The 20,698-nt window shown below is 40.4% G+C and overlaps 1 protein-coding gene across 1 annotated transcript in view; it reads left to right on the top strand.

Moving 5' to 3' along the window:
- The first annotated feature begins 450 nt into the window (after positions 1-450).
- LOC121685278 (neurexin-1a-like) overlaps positions 451-20,698 on the top strand; it is a 278,292-nt gene continuing 258,044 nt past the window's right edge. The window contains 2 exon segments of the mRNA XM_042065720.1: positions 451-559; positions 2,278-3,508. Of these exon segments, the coding sequence (XP_041921654.1) occupies positions 2,797-3,508 (712 nt within the window). The 5' untranslated portion in view covers positions 451-559; positions 2,278-2,796.

Below are 20,698 nucleotides of genomic sequence, written 5' to 3'. Positions count from 1 at the left end.
GTAATCCTCTAACTCAGCTGTGATCACCATAATGTGAACACATTCATGGCACCAAGTACAAAAGGGTAATCTGACTATAGTTAATAGCACAGTTTGCGTTCTCCTCGCTTCTCTCACTAGAGGAGCTGTTACATTGCCACATTGCTCGCACTCGTTTGCCATCCTCTTTGGCATCCAACTCTTACTGTCTTGAATTAATTCAGCACTTTGTTCTGAAAAACACAAATCACTTACAACACACCGCTACGACTACACCTGCCATTATCATGGAATGTAATAATTGTGTCTAGTCTTGTTAAAGTGCGTGCGATTTGGGTGCCTAACCGTTTGCATTTGGTGTGGTGCGGTCCAAGGTGCTGCAGCGCTCTTCCACCCCTCCCCTCTCCATCAGACAGAGAGCGGCCATGTGACCCACCGTCTCAGGGCTTCTGGCAGTCGCTGGCAGGAGCGCAGCGGGGAAGCAGCGCGTTGCACCTTTTCCTCAAAATGACCGGATTTTTCTCTGACACCAACTTTAATGTTTCCATCGTAACTTGCAACTGACAAGGGATAATTTCAGGTAAAGGAACATTGCAATCATCTCCTGACGACATTAGGGATGTTTTTGAGGGCACTGAGGACCGCTCCTCACTCTTTCAGTGATGCGGTGATTCTTGTTGCGGAACATTGTGAGATTTCGCGGTGGATGTGAAATATTCTGTGTGTGGTTGAGGCAGAGACGGTATGCTGTTTTTTCTTACCTTCAAAATAGTTAAAGTTTATTCTGGCATCCTCTTGGTAAACGGCATGCACATATGTCCAATACTTTTTAAGAGGATAGTGTTAGGAATTATGCAAAGCGGTGGCTTGGTCTGCAGGTGCTTTCACGTCTTGGATGGTCTTCATTACTTGTGTGAAATGTGTGCAATTCCATGTATTGTGAGTGTATGACAAGTGTCAGACAAGTAGCAGATACTTTGTAAATACTGAAAGTGGGAGATTTTCTCATCACATTTAGAACAAAATCATAGCTTGCGCGCCCGAATCTAGATGAATGTGCGCCGACAGATAGCATGAGGGGGGGGAAACCATCGGCAATCACAGAATGCAAGACTAAATGAGTTTGCGTTATTTAGCCACTACGTTTAAGCTACTTGATCTCGGAACACGTTTGATCATTCTGATTCAGTGTCTGTGCGGTTAGTGGTGTTTATTGTTGCTGTAAAGGTAACTGATACCCAGCCAACTATCCATATGATTAAATCTACGCACCATGACTATTTCTTTATTTTTATTTTTGGAATTCAGTTATTCTTTTCAAGCTATAGCTGTATACAGCTATATTACTTTAGTTTTTTGAATGTAGTCTATGTCTCACAAGTCGCAATTTCTGAGACGTGCAGGGCAGACTAATTACGCCCAATGTTAAGTTATTGTAAGTAGCCGGCTGTCACATATTGCCAGCTAAACCAATATTGGAGCCCTTCTTCGTGACCCTCAATGAAATGGGGTAGGCTACGCGAAACAACGAGAAAAGGAGGGATTTTAGGGAAGGGCATCGACATGGCACACAAGAGCAGTGCCCCAAAAGGGATTGTCTGCAAAATGTGTTAAATAGCTGGCTGATCTTAACTTATCAAATACCAATGATGACGTATTTGGTGACAGTGATTATTGGCTGGAGTGGGCTACTCTGTTTATCATTAGCCTACATTTTTATCAATTGTTTAACAGTAAACTATTTATCTAATAAATATAATATCCATGCCGTTTTCAGGAGATATGCAAATAGGCTACATCGTATATTATTACAATGATATAGCCTACTTTATAATATGTATTTCACAATAAAAGCAAAAGCAAAAGACATAATAATAACAGCACCCTCTCTTTTCTGTAGGAAGGCATGTTTCTGTTCTTTTGTGGAATTGTTAAGAGATGTCAAACTCTGACATTATTTAAAGAGAAGCAATAACATCATTAGGTTAAATAGCAATTTGAAATGTTATATAGTTTCAGGGGCTTCAATAATGTCGATGGTTTCCCAAGATAATAAAAAAAGCAAACATGGTGCTGCTGAATTCTTTGCACATCCATTAAGGGCATGCTCTGAAAAGCTCTTGTCTAATACATAAAAGTCGGTCTCTTCACAATTGATGTAGCCTGACATAGCCATACTCAGAATTTTCTATTCTATAACTTCCCGACCTCTTTTCAGGCTACAACTTTGGTCTTGTTAAACTGAATGCCGCAGCATGTGAAGTCTTAAAAGATTGTTTTTATGTCTTTGTTTCTCAGCGCTGGTGTCATGACAGCAACGCGAAGATCTCTCAGTATGATGCCTGACACTCGCATCAACCACACTATATGGATCCAATGACCTCTTTATCCAAATAATTTGTGAACATAATTCAGACTGAAATCAACCCGTGACTGCAATGTTCCTGAAACGGAAGACAACCAATGGATGCAGCTCTTATTCGAAATAATTGACTGTGAATAACTTGGATTTCATGAGGGAGCAGGCGGAAAAGGAAGGACAGGGGAAGTAGTTTGCCTCCGAGTAGTTGTTTGGAGAGACACATTCATGTCAGTTGGAATTAATAGTGTAGATTTAGGCCTACCAGAAATATCCCCCCATGGAGGTTAGAGTAGAAGGTAGATATGCTGGTGTTTCGATCTAAAATGCGCTTGCATAAAAACATCTATAATCCAACATTACTTTTTGAGGACAATTTGAACGCTTACAATTAGAATAGCCTTGCTGAAATTTCCTTTCAGTAGTACTTACCAATTAGAATAGCCTTTTCGAACATCATGGTGCTTAAAATGCGGTATGGTGTCCATCTAATATGGATGGGTTTGGTTCTGTGTTGCATAGTGGACCTCGGGGCTAGCCTGGAGTTCACTGGTGCAGAGGGACAGTGGGCCACGTTCCCCATGTGGAATGCATGTTGTGAGAGCGAAATGAGCTTCAATCTGAAAACCAAGAGCTCCCAGGGACTCTTGGTGTACTTCGATGACGAAGGCTTCTGTGACTTTTTGGAGCTACTCATACACAACGGCAAAGTCAGCCTGCGGTTCTCCATATTTTGTGCAGATCCAGCAACCGTGGTCTCAGATACAGCAGTGAACGACAGCCAATGGCATTCTGTCACTATAAGGAGAAACTTCAAAAACACCACCCTGATTGTGGACAAAGAGGTCAAGTGGGTGGAGGTCAAGTCCAAAAGGCGCGACATGACGGTGTTTAGCCATTTGTTTCTAGGTGGAATTCCACCGGAATTAAAGTCCCAAGCATTAAGGCTAACGTCATCGGTGGTGAAGGACCAAGTACCATTTGCTGGATGGATAACAGACTTGAGAGTGAACAATACTGAACCGGTGCTTGTCAACAGTGCAGGGGTCAACAATGACCTTTGCGGCACAGACATAATGTGTCTGAATGGAGGAGTTTGTAGTGTTGTTAACAACGAGCCGACCTGTGACTGCTCAGAGACTGGGCATCAAGGAAAGGATTGCAGTGAAGGTAAGCTGTCTGGATTAATATTTCCATTAATTTCCCTTAAACATGTTCTATCCTAAATAGGGGTAATACACTTCAATAACTGACAAAGGATTAGACGTCCCCCTGTAGTGTTGTATTCACATCTCCTGCTTTATAAAACACATATGACATTGCAATTATTTAGCTACACAGCTAATATGGACACAGTTTGCAGGTTGATGTAAATTATTTAGAGAAATAAAAACATGCTGTTAGAATGACTTCATTGCTTGGAACAGGAGGTTAATTAGTCATTTTGCACCTGCAAGGTCTCATTAACTACACATGCAGGTGTTCAACATTCTCCTAGGTGTATACCCCTCACCCTACCAAGGTCTCCAGGGATATAATGACCTTTGAAACCCTCTGTTGGGTTTTTTTGTTGTGAAAGTTTCCATTTATAAGTATTTCCAAAGCAGATGAACACATGACCTTGAGCAGACATAAAGCCAGGAAAAAAAGTCAACCAAGCTCTTTTGGCAACTGAGATAACATCAACTAAATTCTTAAATAAACAATAACAGTCCCCACTTGCCACATTTAGTTTGAGATGTCTATATTAAAAATATAGCTAAAGGAAAATCAGTTTGGGATTTAAAATTGAGCAGGCTTTCTCATATCAGGCATTGGCAGAACTACATGTAGACAGATGCTATTGAATGAAAATGATTCAAACAGCTCAACAACAATGTGGGAACAAAGCAGATTTGCTTTTACTTTCGAAAAAGCCATTTGACAGTAATACGTATTTTTACATAATTTCCTGGTTACTGCTCTATGTTTCCTGGCTGAAAAAAAGCAACACTTCTGACACATTTCTTGTCATTCCAGGAAACGAAACAGTCGTTGTGTAAACCAATATACAGCTTTTAAATATTTAATCACAGTTGGTCTAAAATTCAGCACTCAGCCATCCCTAAACCAAACATACCCTTATTTCAACAGTTGTTTTGTGTTGAACATTTTAGTGTTATTTGGCATCTAGAATGGTTTGAGCTTTAATGTTGTGGAATTGGGTGTATGTGTAGGATGTGTGTACTTTATTGTGAGATATGATATTGTGTACCTCCTTCATGGGAGAGCTGTGTGTGTGTGTGTGTGTGTGTGTGTGTGTGTGTGTGTGTTGGGAAGTGCTGACTCAATAATCAATAGCTGTGCACAATGACAGTCAGAACTTGTAAAGTTCTGTATGCTGTATACATGTTTAATGACGTTTGCAGTTCTTACCTCAGGCATCTGAAGGCTCAATACAGACCACATCCTGCATGATTCTATACTATTACATTTCTCTCATAAAAAAACATTAGCCTCATTTTCAAGGACTTTGGTTTTGACATTTGATGACATTTCATTTTAATTAGTGAATAAGGCTCACAAAGTTACAATATAATATAGCGTGTCTCGGTGTTAAAGCTAGTGTAGTTGTAGAGTGATGTACAAGCGGCATGTTTAGTGTGTTTTACAAAGGACTAGTGATTCATACATCATCATACATGGCCTATTATTCTGGGCTGCAATTATAGTTTATATTTTCATATTGAATTCTTGAGGTCACCTTATGTTTGGAAGCTTCTGCTCTCATTTGATGTGAGGTGTGATAAAACACACCGCAAGGTGACACACTTATGGCATTAAAGCTTGTGAGTCAGAATCCAGACGTGACATGTTCAGATGGATCAAGCACAGCTCCATGGAGAACAGTGGACATGTTGAGAAAAGTATTATTTCATTCATTCATGCTGTGGGGGCATTATGCAAGAAGGGATAAACAACAGACTGTAACATTTCAGATTTCACATCATGTGTCGAAATGCACGTAAGTTACATCTGTTCTTTTTTTTAGTAACATCAGTATACCATATCATCTGTAGTCTTTTTTTATGTTGTTGATGCTTTTTGATGGAGATCTGATGGCAGTTGTCAGGGATGTGTTGGAGGTGGGAATAGTTTGTTGTAGCTGAATTTAAGCGTAGTGGTATGACAAGCTTGATGGATGGCAGAGGACCCCTGGGGTGTGTGTGTGTGTGTGTGTGTGTGTGTGTGTGCGTGTGTGTGCGCGCGCGCGCGTGTGTGTGTGTACGTGCACTCGCTGCTCATTAGTACGTCAGAGTGGATAGGCTGATCAGAACTCAGAGCCCAGACAGGTGGCCTGATAAGTGCTCAACGCAGTAGTAACAAAGCTAATTGGATTTTGCAGTGGATTATTCTGAGCATCTCATAAATGAATTATGTCATTAAATGCCAAGTCATCAGGAGTCATACCCACATGCACACACACACACACACACACAGAGAGAGAGAGAAGCATGATTGCCAAATATGTCCTTTCCTCAATTTATCTTTTCCAGGCCATGACTTGGATGTGTTTGGCAGCTTCTTTTATTCGTTAATTCAGCCCAATGTGATATGGGCTTCAAGCCCTCTGTAGTTGTTATTCATTTAAAGGGCACCTTAGACTCCATTGGACTTCCTTGCAATCCTGTAGACTGGATAAAAACTCAGAAGAATAGTGTGTGTGACAGTCAAATTGTGCTGAAGCCCATAGAAAAGACCACTCTGTCAAAACATCTAATCTGCTATTCTCCAGTTTGAACCAGAAAACCAGAAAAAAAAAATCCTACTTAACACTGACACTGGGACAGTGCTGTCATCCTAATTAAAGCTCAATTTCTGTGCGTTTGTAGTGGCTCATGGGGTGTGGCAGTGTGAGTGTTCAGGGCAGCAGTACGTAACCCAATTCTGTCGAACCTGTACTCGTGTCCTTCACCACATTGAAGTGCAGAGAGTGTGAGTACAAGGAAGCGACGCAGTCGGAGACGTGGGTAGTGAACAGAGAAAGAAGAGGTAGACTGCCATTGTGCATGCATGGCTGGAGACTATAGAGAGAGAGTGTTTTGGTGCAGGGCCTGCCTGTGACTTTTATTTAAAAGGTGTTTTAATGACAGTTATGTTTCCTGTTTGTACCTTAAAAACGCCCAATTAAACAATACAAGGCAGCCTATTGGGAGGACAAATTGGTGTATAATACGTTTAGTTGTTATTTGTTTAGTTATTCTTCAAAAGGATGTACAGTATGGTAATTAAAGAGTGAGGAAATAATTCTGAATGAATGATACTAATGATATAAACATTTAGCCATATAGCCAAGTCCATTTAGACTAAATTGGATGACTGGGGTGTTGGCTTTCATCATTGTCCTTGTATTGGTCAAATAAAGCCAGATCTCTAATTGTATACCACAGATTGGTGGGGCCTCACTATTTAGTGAAGTCAAGGACATTTTATTTGGATGCATGGTTTCACTCGTCATCCACTGATGAATCTAGCGTCGGCTGTTGACTCACTGTATATTTGAATTATTAGCGTCAGTGGTGTGTGTTTCATCCCACTGACCAGGGGCGCCTGCAGGAATTAATGCTATGGTTAGCACACCCATCCCCCCACAAACTTTGGTCAATTTCTGTAAAGAAACAGTGCCACCTATAGGCCTGGGGTATGAAGTAACGTGTTGAGATGGATCCGTTTGGACGCAAATATTCTTGATGCGGTTTCAGGGAAGACGGAGGAAAAAAAGATCGGTTTTGTACGTGTGGACTAGCCCTTAGTTTTGTTCTAGCGTAACGTGACGTCTGGCTTTAGTGCAGTCTAACGTTCTGACAAGCACACCGATTGCCTACCTTGTTCTTGTCCATCTGGAATAACTCCTAGCTTTGCTGTCTCCATCCTTTCTGTTTTCGTTGTTTAAAACTTGTGATATCCATGATGAGTATTGAGTTAGTGAATTAGGCTACGTTTATACGGTGACGATGAAAAGAGAAGACGCAGAAGTGGCGTCTCGTCTTCATTTTTTTTCGCGTTTAGACGAGCATTCTCAGGGGGAAATCTTTGTTTATATGAAGACGCAAGAGTATGTGATATTCGATTGGATATGCATTCCAGACCGCTGAGTGGTGGGGTGATAGAACCCCGGTACGTCACGCGCAGACATTCTAATTTGACAGTTTAGCCAGAGAGGTAACCAAGGATCTTTGGTTTAGCCGTTTAGACGGAGACGCAACCGGGGTCGTCTTCAAAACTCTACACTCTGGAAGGAGTCTTCAGATTTTTGCGTCTTCAAGCCCCGATGGCGGGGTCACCGTGTAAACGAAAGGCACTTATGATAAAATATTTTGTCGTCTTCCTTTGCAATCGCTCTCATATAAACGGCCCCTTAGCTCAACATTGTGTGCTGATAACCATAATAGATAGCCGAGTAAAAAAAAACAACAAGTAGCCTATTGCGTGCCTGCGTGCGTATTCTCTCTCCTGCTCAAACAAAATGTGTGCACGTTAATTTTGATAACGTGTTCACTAACTTTACGTAATAGAAAATGGTAAATAGCCTGATGGCATGCAGCTAATGGGATACTGTGCATAGTTGAGAAGGTATGGTAGGCCAATTTGGTGTAAATACACACACACACACAAGGGAAATTTTCTCTCGCTGTTGAGTAGCCTGATGGTAGCACAGTGCGTACGGACATACACCTGCAGGCGCGCTTGCCACTGACTATCTATATTTGTAATTTTTCCTGAGTGCCTAAATGAAGCCAATAAAGGCACATGTGTGTGCTTTTCTGTAGTGTCACTCTACTCTCTAAAGTAAATCTTTAATCTTTTAATTTATCTTATACATTTATCTTACATTAACTTATTTTTATGTTCTTGACACTGAACCACATTGAGTTGTCCTGTGTATGAAAGATGTTATATAAATAAAACTGCCTTGCCTTACCATTTTTGGCATAGAATCCCTGTAGCCTTCCTCTCCTGTCAGAGCATGCACACATTATTACATAAGACATGTCATAGTCTCAAATATAGCCTTAGAAAAGGTAGATCATTGAAACTAGCAGCTAATACACACAAACTTTTGTATTGAATGACTGTTTGTCTCTTATTATGACGACTATTAACGTGCTAATCTAGTTCATCGAGATTTCCCACCAGTGTTTTAAAGAGAAGGCATCACCCCCAGTCATAGTCCTACTGTATTTCTTAAGATTCCTAACGACCCTGTTGTGGCTTATGATGCTGTACTCAAAGGCCAGCTTTACATAACCCCCTATTTATGCATACCCAGCAATAGTTACCACTTATTTAAGAGCCCAACTAAAGAAACAACATGAACATTAGGTTCATATAATGTTCCTTATGCTCATATAACAATCCAGTGTCCTTCTGTTGACCTGCATTTACAGGGTAGGTTAACCTGCCACTCTGAGGGGGAAAACGTATTGTGTGAATTATTAAAACCCATAACATTTCTGTTTGTGTTTTTAAAGAGTATTGGTGTCCTGTAAGAAAACTAGAGGCATTCTCTGAGGAAACTTGGGCCAGTGTTAATGCATAAATGCTAGGGCTGCACAATTTATCAAATTTTAATCACGATCATGATTTTGGCTTCCCACGATCAAATTTGCGTGATCGAGCGATATTAAAAATGCGTGCTGGCAACCCATACAATCCGCTAAAATCCAAATCAAGCGCTCCTTAAACCTGTCTGACCATGTGCCCCTGCATGCAGCCTACCAATGACAGCTGTTCCCTGCACTGCTCAGCCTGATGCACTGCTCAGTTTGGATGCACTGTGGACTAGTAGAATTATGTTAACTATTAGTAGGCTAGTTAGACTATACAAAAAACGACGATCAAAAATCAAATGTGTGGCACAGCAGAAGGCCAATAGCTTGTCCCTCATCCGTTGTTCAAAAAAATATTTCAGATTTCAGGCAAGTGAAGTTAACCAACATAAGCAAAGCAGGGCTCTCAACTCATACCGGAAACAAATGTAAACCACACATGCCTTTTTATCACGTTAACTTTTAGTCCTTGTTTGCTTCCTCCGATATAGCCTAGGCCTATAAGAGCTAACGACGGGATCCGTGAATTATATTCATGTATTTTATAAGCTACATGTGCAACCTACAATGCATATGCGTTTCAAGACACAGCCTACTCAAAATTAGTGAACAATAATGAAAATGTAGCCTACACGTCAGTGTTTTACATATCAACGAACAGGGATGGATTACTGCACAGGCCTACAGGGGCCCAAGGGGTCAGGGGGCCCTGAAGCCCAAGCCTTTGCATGGAATCATTGCCTCAATATCAACAAATCAGGATGTAGGCTATGAATCTGATTGAATTCAGTATTGGCCATCCCCAAAATGCACCAGAATACAGGAAATCACATCAAACAAATTTAAAAAATTCTGGGGGAGGACCCCCAAACCCCCCCTGCCACATATACGACAATAAGTGGGGGGCCCTTAATACATCTGCGCCCAGGGGCCCGAAAGATCATAATCCGCCCATGTCAACGAATGACTAAACCAGGGGTGTCCAAACTGCGGCCCGCCACGCACTTTAATCCGGCCCGCCGAGCATTTATTAGTTTATCATAGATCAGGCCCGCCACACTTTAATCCGGCCTGCCAAGCATTTAATTAGGTTATCATAGGCCGCTCGCTATTTTTTTTCCAGCGACAGACGACGTTGTGGTTAACTTTAGGCTACTGCAAACTGCTTTACACTCTTCCTAAAGAACGTTTACAATGTCAATGTCAAAACAGCTTGTAACATCGAGATACATAGCATCTCCATTGCAGCAGATCTAACTACCTTATGCTACTCCATTTAATTGGGAACGCATTTGAGCATGCAAAAGAGGGAGAGAGCGCAATGGCAACAGTTCTCACTACTGACCATTTACTGTGAGCGGGCACAGCACTAGCCATAGGCTATTTGAGTGGAGCTGGCAAAGGGTCTGTGCACCATTTATAAATGAATTAAAAAGCATCAAAATAACAGTATTTCTTAAAAAAATTACTTTGTTGTAATTACTGTGTTGCCGTTAACGTTTCCCCAAATATTAACAGCACGCTCAAAAAATTTGTTTGGAAGTTGTTTGGAAGTTTGGAAGTCGCAGTCAATCTATATTTGCTGTAATTTTGGGGAGTAAATGTGAGGGGAAGAATTTGGGTGAGCCAGATAGCAAGTCCAATATGTTTAAGGGAAAAAATATTTTTGTAACTAAAATTAATTAATAATCGTGATCTCAATATTGATCAAAATAATCATGATTATCATTTTGGCCATAATCGTGCAGCCCTAATAAATGCTCATTGTTATGTTCATCTGGAATATAGCGGGGTGTACAGTGGTACAGTGCAGTGTACAGTGTTGCCAGACAAATCCTCACTTCTTTACCCGGACAAGCACATTTTCTGTGTTCATATAGCCATTAAATTAAGCCAAACTCCTAATTAAGTTGGAGGCTTATGTTAGATTACATACACTACCAAATGTCTTGGTGACTGGATGAGAGGTGAGGATGTAGAGAAAGGCTGATCATTTCAGAATGAACAGTGGAAATTAACCACAATCTGTAACTAACTCAGCTAAAATCATTATAGGCACCAACAAATAACAACAAATCACATGGTCCCCAATCTGTGGAGCAGACTCAAGATGGTGTCTTGCCCATGTCCACGGCAATATACATTACGTACATTATGCTATTTCGACATGGAATATAATTTAGTCCAGCAATCTCAAAATCTGACCGTATTTCTGCCAGTGATCATCCATTAATAAGGCTGTCTTAAAAGGCATGTTGTAAAACACAACTCAGTAATCAGCCCCAGCGTATCAGCTGCCTCTACTAGCATAGAGATAATCTGTGTAATTGCATTCTCCATGTAAATTAATGACTAGTTTAGCGTTGTCAGTGATTGGTCAGCATATATGGAAGATTAATTATCTTGCCTCTTTATTGGATTCACCCACATAGCCACCTCTGGAATATTATGTCAAAGCCTTTTGCACACACAGATAATACACACTATTCAGCACTGGATAGTTAGTGCACTAATACTTGTTGTAGTTGTATGTATTTATACTTGGTATGCCAGGCCGGTAGATTTTTTAACCCAACCCAACTACTATAGCAGTGTTTGATAGCCTGGAAGTAAATAACAGTTGGATTGGATGGACTTTTTGAGGAAGGAGTAGCCTCAATGTCAGCCGCTCGGAAAACATTATATAGAAATTGGTGAGCAGCCCTTCTGGTTTATTCTGGTGTAAGGTGAAATGGGATGAAAATGAACTTCAAAGCAGACAACTTGACAGATAATTGAATGCCTGTCAGACATCAACAGATACATAAACAGATAGTGCTTTTCACATGCAGTGTTTTTGGATAGCCTAGTTAGAAAGCAGTTTGTTCTTACAATCATTGTTAGCCTATTTTACAAATTACCTTTGGGTATTTCCATAAGTTTATTCATGGGCTATTCACAGACCCCCCTTATCAAACTCAAAAATGTACGAGTAACACCAAGAGGAAGCGGTAGATCTATCTTCCAATTACCAAAATATTGCATTATGGCTTTTTCCTTTTTTCAATTTGAGGCTGAAATGACATTCTGAGTTCCCAGAAGCTCAATGACACTGCCCACTGACCACTATATTTCAATTCTGTGCCAATGCCAAGCATTCACTAAGTTGTACATGGGTGGTCCCATGGCTGTCAAACACTAAACCACAAAGTTAATTTTCCACACAGAATAGATATAATCTTGAATTTGGTGTGTGGCTGTGCCTTGTGGCCGAAGCGGGTTTTTGAATGAATTTTTGTTTGGCCGTATAGTACAATTTATTCCTTGTCACCAATGCTAAATGTCACAATTATGACACATAGATGGTGACTTTGAAAAACCGAAAATGTCATGAATCCATACTGCCGAGCAGAATATGTGAAAATGCCCTCCATAAAATATACATCAAGATTCATGGTATCAATGGAAATCAATCACTAGCAAAATTCATTACCACCCCACAATCTAGGCAGCACACTGGACTTATGCAGAACACACTCATATGGTGGAGAAGGAGATACTATATCCTCCTGTCAGTTTTTGAAACATGATTTTGTGCCCTGCCATTAAATAATTTAAAAGCTTTTTTTCATTACTTTGATCAGATGAAAGGATTAGTGGATTTACACTGCCTCACCCTACCCCTGGGTGCCCACATGAGCACAAATCCCTTTGTTTGGTTGGAACAATTATTTAGATGCACTCTTCTATGTTTGTGAAGTCCTTTTGACTGAGCCTCTCATTACACAAATCACATGGATCCACAATATGACTCACTTTTTTAACATAATGGAATGAAATCTGGTGTGTTATCTCTTTTCTATGTTTGTAACGCACCAAACTTTCCAGGCTGACCCTGCTCTGCGGAATGCTGCACCTTTGTTTGTGTACATTTGCGTGTGTGTGTGCGTGTACATGTATGTGTCAATTTAGTATCCAGGATTTTCTGTGCTTTTGTGTACATTTCTCTCTCTCTCTCTCTCTCTCTCTCTCTCCTCTCTCTCTCTCACTTTCTCTGTGTGTGTGTCTCTGTGTGTGTGTGTGTGTGTGTGTGTGTGTGTTTGTGTGTGTGTGTGTGTGTGTGCCTGTGTGTACCTGTGTGTATGTTTGTGTGGGTGGATACAAGGATGCTTATATGGCCATTCAACATTTTATGTGGCGTAATAAAAATCATTTTGCTGAGCCTCTCCCTGGCCAAGACTCTGTCACTGTTGCTCTTTTGCTGAGAGGCAGGTGAGGCACTGGGAGGAAAACAGCACAACAGAGATCAATGGCTTATCATTCTCTGTGTATGGCCAGATTTGAAGAGCCACACAAGGTTAATGCATGTGCTGTAATACGTTTTGTCTTTGTTTACTGTCAGGATTTAAGGCACATTAGCTTTTTTTCACTTTCCCCCAGGTCGCAGGTTGCGCAGCAAATGACTCTTCTGGTGTGCTCCATGATCTAAGCAAACTTTCTTGAATATGAGTCTCTCTATGAGCCTGAGCTGTGAAAACAGAGCATCTTGTGCAACAGCCCACTTATGTTCCATGCCCGCTGAGCCCCAAACATGATTTATGGATCAACATGCTGCTACTTTTCGCCACTCAAAATATTACAGCATACTGTCAATACAGTGACAGTTAGACTGTCAGAGGCTATGCACTGTATAATATGTCTCAAAGGTATTACACTGGAATGGGGGCTGTTCTTTATCCTTTAAAAGTGGATGCTATGTAGTGTAGCAGAGTAGTGTGCACTATGTGTGAATCATACAAATGCCTTTTTGTATATGAATGATGTTTGTGAATAATACATTTCTCTTAAATAAATTCCCTTTTATACCATGCTTGTGGGAGCTAGTCCGGCTGGTTATCGCAGGGGCTAGATTCCCTGACCTTCAGTTCTTCAGGCATTTTCTGTATCTTGCTCAGAAAGGGATCTAGTAAACTGCAATAAGAGAAACATGGAAATATTTGCTCATTCATGGCAGACCCCAAAATAAAAATCCCAATGCCCCTTGTATTTGGTGATGCCTATCCATTCCCTAAGCTTGTCTCTCATTGTAAGGGCAGGCCTGTATGGGTCCCCATTGTGTCAGTCTGTCTGTAAGAGTCATGCTGCCTCACTCAGCGTGGCCAGATTACCAGTATACTGCTGTCTCTGTGAGCCCACAGACAGATATCGGATTCAAAAGATTAGAGGGATTTTCCCTGGGGATTTTCAGTCTTGTTTTAAATACAACTGCACTTGACTGTCAATGGGAGTGTGTGTGTGCGTGCGTTCAAGTGTGTTTGTGTGTGAATTTTTGTGTGTGTGTGTGTGCGTGTGTGTCTCCTGGGAGGCAACAACACAAACCACACAGAAACACATGCCCACATACTGACCAACATACAACACTCTCAACATCATGATTAGTTTATCTTGTATCGAAGAACACACTAGCACACAAGAGTCTCAGCTGTGGAAAAACCACGCAGTCAATACTAAAATGCACTTGCTGCAAAACACTGATGGCTAATGGTCATAGCAGTGTAAGTCTGGCCAATGCATTTGGCAATAAGCTGTGTTTCAGCTGCTTGTACAAAGCACTGTTACTTTATCAAGATCTCAAGAATCCACAAGGATAATGCTTTTTTTGCCCATTCATTTCTTACTGAATGCTGCTATTAACCTCTACAAGTGGAATATGTGTCATAAAAGATGGAGTAAAGAGCAGGGAATTTTTTCTGTTTTGTTGAAGTTTATTCAGGACATAATTTGTCAACAGATATAACATAGTATAATAGCTGATCAATGATTTTCCTTATGGACAATGGAGAAAGTAGAAGCGAGCGTGAAGATTTTAGTGGTGACATGTAATTGAGACATTGCTATTAGAGTGCCTGTTGTGCTCTGCACATGTGTCCTTTGACACGCGTTGCTTTGTACAAGCTCTCGTGGTAGTTTGACATTAGAGACTCTTACGTTGTTTTGCCTTTGGCATTCATGCACTTCAACATCAATATTCATGGTTTGTAGTGCCCGCAGTCTTATATTAAGAATGTTTTCTACACTGACAGCCTTTGTACATAACGTTGTATTTGTATGCAAGCAACACAAGAACTCTAAGAGCTCACATTTCCCATTTAAAACAACAAGAATTATAAAAACTGTATTGATCATCAAAACACTGGCAGAAATTGACATGGATAACATTGACAACTTTAGCCTCCATTATGTCATTACATAAATTGCTTACTGGAAAAGCCAATACTATATTCTTATAATGACTGAGCATTATCTATTTTGAAGTGTGTTGTTAACATGCTGTTACGAGGATAAACCAGCCTCTATTGTTTGTGTTTTTTTTCACACTCAGATGAGATGAATTTGAAGTCCAACTCATGGCCTCCAGTATAATGAGATAACCCAATTGTGCTCCATTTATAGCTTGCACAGTGTCTCTGAAATATGCAGGAATGACTTAAGAGCCCTCATTTTGTTGTTGCCGTAATCCCATTGCAAGGCGCATCGCTTGTGTTTATCAGAGATGGCCCATGGAATAAAAAACGGAAGGAAGATTTATTTCACATCTGTAATACTATCCTAGATATTCTCAATCCCAGGATTAAGGTTATTAGAACTATAGCTCCTCTGTGATTACCCCGGTGGATCAGTCCGATCCACAAGATGTTAAGAAAAAGAGAGGAAGAGGGCTTGTGCACATCTGTTCCCACAATCCCCTCTATCTCCCAATGATAAAGCGTAGGCTTGCCGTAAGAAAGGCAAGGTGGGAGACTAGTGTTATCCACCCCCCAGAGCCACAGTCTGCTACTTTACTATGGCAGAAAAGATGGAGAAGGCTCATTGTCAAGTGCAACTTTTTTTATTATCATTATTCCTTGCTACTTACTGCTAGGTTCTCATAGGAGAGTGATTGCATGTCGGTGGAAGTGGAATTGGTCCTTAGATGAAGGACAACATTTGAGATATTTGTCTTTGTCAAGTGGACGTGGGTTGTGAAATTTAGTCAGCCTTTGCTTGAGGGTCTAAAGCAGGGGCCATAGATTGTTATGTAAAAAGAGATGCTCAGAATATATTCAGGATTGCATATGAAGCACATTTGGCTATGAGGGATGGCTTACGTAAAATAAAATAAAATCAAAACAAAACGAGTGAGAGTGTGAGGGGGATTTAGAGGTATGTGCAGGGAAAAAGACACACTGACTGAGACCCCCAGTGTGGGCAGAAAGATACTAACAGTCTCAACAGGGTGCCAATGGTAATCTAACACCAGACCAGAGTACTGTAACAGCAGGTCTAATCGATTCCCATCAGAGTGGCTGGTCACTTAGCCTCCCTTCTCTTTCTCTCTCTCTTTTTCTCTGTCTGTCTATCTATCTTTCTCTGAGTTTATTGTGTTTTGTGAGGAATTGCTGAAGGAAGATGCTTAGCCGCGAGCTGGTTCCAGTGCCGGTGCACACAGGCTGAGGGGCATTAGCAGACAAGTGTACGGCTAAAGGATGGGCTAGCGCCCGTGCTCATTAGTCTTGATTTCGGCTAAATTGTAATTTAACAGCAGATTGATCCATCGTCTGAATGCTGCCATTGACCTTTGCTGCTTAGTCCAACAAGCATTTGTCTCCCTCTATCTGCTGTTGCTGAACACAGTATGTGGCATAGAGAGGAAGTGTGCATTCTGCTCTTGTCACGTAACTACTAAGAGGGGTGTGTGGTGTGTGTGTGTGTGTGTGTGTGTGTGGCAAGGAGAAGGCCAATAACATTTATAATGAATGGTCTAAAATGGTGATCCCAATGGCTAAAATGGTGACCACAGAATAGAGACGGGGCTTTTTGTCTTAATATAGAGTGACTGTGAAGACCTTTTGGTTGGAAATATCAGGGCTCTATGTAATACCAGAGGGCATATTCTCTGGCCTCCTTTCTTAGACAGATACAGGAGTCAAGTTAATGTAGATGGAAAAAGTTCTGTAGCCCATGGTGTGGAACATGGAAATAAGTAACTGTATTGTTCGTCATGTAAGATGCCCCCCATGGCTGCATAGCAGGGTTTGAATATGCCTTCATGTTACAGCAGTGGTATATTTTGCTTTATTCAGTCACTGCAGTTGCTTTATTTGCAACTCAGTTGAGCCCAGACATTTCAGAGAGAGTTTTACCTTATAATAATTGATTTATTTGGATTTTCCAGATATTAACGAGATACAGTAAACTTGAAAAGCCAGTGTTGTTATTGACACAGCAATGTTTGCTTTCAGTACTGATCTCAGTATTGGTTGTGGCATAATATTATTCTTATAATCAAAATTACATGAACCTTTCTTTTATATGGGTTATGTATCTAGCATTCAATCTCTGCTCTGCATTGCAGTACCTGCAGTTGCATGCAAAATGGACTATACTGTTTATGTATTACACATAGCTCTCCCTAATTATGAATTAAGTAGGAAATATAGCCATTAAGATGTGACGCCCATTTAATTATGATTAAATTGCTGCTTGAAAATGTATGCAAGGATTGCGAGCATTCCCCATAAACCACACTTGGTGCAACTTATCAAAGTGGCGGTTGTATGGAGGCGAGACTATTAACAGGTCAGTGTAATTTTTCTGGGCTGACTCTGTTAAATTGGGCCAATATTCTTAGCTATTCATGAGCGAAGCCAGTAGAACGTTGAAACCAGGGGTTGCGCTCCTCAATACGGCATCACTGAAAGGCCAGAAAAAAATTCCAGCAGCATCAAGGATTGTCACGCTGGTGCATTCAGTACAGGGACACATTGGAAGAGGCCTGAATGGAGGTGCTGCTGCATGCTGCAGTGGCTGTTCAAAGAGTGGTTAATGAAGAAGAGCAGAATGTCACAGTCCCGTCCATACAAAGTTGGGTTTGGATGCCTTGAAGGACACATGATCCTTTGAATAGACTGCTAAATAGTAGGGCCAACAGGGGTTCTTTCTGATGGCACAAGGCCATCCTGATGGCTTATACTGATGATTTGAGATGCTTTTTGAAAAGATAGTCTCTCCATTTTACAACATGGTAGGCCTGTTACATCCTAATAGTTATGTTTTGGGGGGGATAGCTATGTGTATCTTACATTTGTATATTATAAAGTTCAGCTTATGTGAACATAAGATTTCAATTATGATGTCAAATCAGACCAATTCTACTTTAAAAAGCTTATGTTAATAGGCCCTCTTTGTATATGAGCAAATAGAGCCTCTGCATTAGTTTCAATAATGCTTGGGATTTCAGTGATGATCACATATTTTCCCTGTAGTTCTAGTGAATCCATTATCAGAATGCCAACAACCATATATTACTGATATTGCTGCTCTTAATAAAAAGACTAAAAGACTGAAAGTCCTCTCAAAACATCTGCTATCTCTATTTTCATCTTCATTATGCACAAGCACTCTTGATGCTTAAGGACATGTTTACAATATAACTCAGTATAATAATATAGAGCATAATCACTTAATAAGATATTCTACATTGTAAGTTTTCCCAGGATTAGGCTATGACACTTAGATGTTGCCTGCTTTATGGGTGTTTTGTTTACTGTAATACATTATAACTAAAAATAGATGGTTAACAGCCCTTTCATGCCTCTTACACATATGAGCATTATGCTATACCTAAGATTTATACACTGTGTCTGCAAAAAGGCTTTCTTCTTATTTAATTTCTCTCATTTAATGTTCCTCTCATTGCGATCACATTGCTGGCTGTGGTCTCCTGCCATCTCAGAGTGCTCTTTGAGTGGCAGCCCATTCATTTCTCCAAACCCTCCTTTTGTGAACAAAGTGTCCAATTTCCTCAGTCTCACTGCTACTTCTGCTGCAAATCAGCGAGGTTTGTGTGAACGTATCCCTCCTGAGGATCTTATTAAATCACAGTACCACAACACACACATCCACACACACACACACACACACACACACACACACACACACACACACACACACACACAACAGGATCCCATTTATATCTAATTTATATCTGAATCCAATTGGAGCCCATGAATGAATTCACTTGCCTAACATGTATTTTGTTCACAAAACGCTGCTTCCATACGTTTGATTTTTGGTGCATGGTGTGAGTTTTGGAAAGGTGAGCCAACGCCAACTGGTAAGTTTTGGGTCATAACCGTGCGTGGGGGCCAAAGCAAACTCAAGAGGTAGGAGCCTGCTTTTTCTTGATGGGCAGCAGGCTGTCTGGCCATCTGTCCCATGTGACCTGGGGATGGACCCCTGGCAGAGATGGGGGGAGGTGAACGTCTGTCATTCTGTGTCACTGTTCTTAGGCATTAGGGACTGAAGACACACAACTGGAAAGATGATATAGATGAAAGATGATATTAAGGAATTAAAGTTGCCAACAGGTTTCATAGTCAGGGTTGTGCACAATTCGAATTGCAATTCTGCTTCCTGTTTGCTACCTCAATTGAAATGCAAGAGAAATTCAAGAATTTCAATGGAATTTAAGAGCCAGTTTCAATTCAATTCTGGAATTTTGCACAAGCCTGGTCATAGTCTTTATATTTTACAGTATAAACATATTCAGCAGCCAATCTTTACTATTTTATTTATTGATGATGGGATTAAACCATGGCATAGGATAAAGATATGCATACTCTATCCCTCCGGACTAAGAGACATTTGCATTAACCATGACTTTTCTCCAGGACCGTTGATAGTTCTGCATTTATAATGCATAGGAATTTATTAAATATATTAATCTTACGGTAGAGCCAAATACTTAGATCTCACCCATCATTTCCAATGCACAAGTCTAGCATTTAATCAAATCTGTTATTTAGCTGATGATAAAATGTATGCAGCCTCATATAACTGTTGATTGCATTTACTGACTCACCATCTGTTCTGTCTTAGAAAAGTTGTTTTGTGCGTATTTTTTTCTCATTTTTTTCCCTTCTTGTGTTGTGTCTCTTATGCATGCTCTGTAACGCGCTCACATAATATTGTGTTCTGTCTCTTATGCATGATGTCAGTTGAATAAAAAAAACATGATTTAAGTCACACATTTATTTGAATAAAGTAAAAAGCATTTTTATATCACTTTAATGAGAAGTACACATCACTGCTGGAGAAATAAACACCGATACCTATGCATAGTAACTGTCGCTGAAGTTAAAGCCTGTATTGTTCCTACACATCATATACCTTATTGGACGGACTAACAGAGACATAAACAACAGAGGCATTGGGCATTAGTTGTGATAATGTAATTAACTAACTTAAAATTGTTGTGCAATCGTAGAAAAAATGAATAAACATATAGTGTTGTTCATGGAAACACATTTCCATTAAAGTTATTGAATATTTTCAGATAAGAGTCCTTGTTGGCAATCAACGGCACTGGGTATATGCTTTAGCTTGTAGAATCACCAAGCAAACCTCATACACTGACATAATAACCCTATTCAGTGTCTGGAATTCATTCATAAAATAGACAGTTGTCATACTATAGTTCACTATTTGAACCCCAAGTTAGTGTTAAATCCCCACAATTAAATCAATTACAGTACTTGAGCATCACCTTAGAGACCAACACCTTTTTTATGTCACACTTAAAAAATTAATCTTCCAATGTGACATAACAAGTACTACACAATTAATTGAGTCGGACACCACTGTACCAATAGAGCCGTCATAACTTCACAACTCTCTCCTGTTGTGGAGGTAATAGTTGCATGTGATGTTTGACGCCTTGCATGGTTACGTCATGCAAAGGCCAGTATCG

The sequence above is a fragment of the Alosa sapidissima genome, chromosome 16 (assembly GCF_018492685.1).
Source record: "Alosa sapidissima isolate fAloSap1 chromosome 16, fAloSap1.pri, whole genome shotgun sequence".
Classification (NCBI taxonomy): Eukaryota; Metazoa; Chordata; class Actinopteri; order Clupeiformes; family Clupeidae; genus Alosa; species Alosa sapidissima.
Note: the sequence above shows the minus strand (reverse complement) of the source record. Positions and strands in the feature narration are given on the sequence as shown.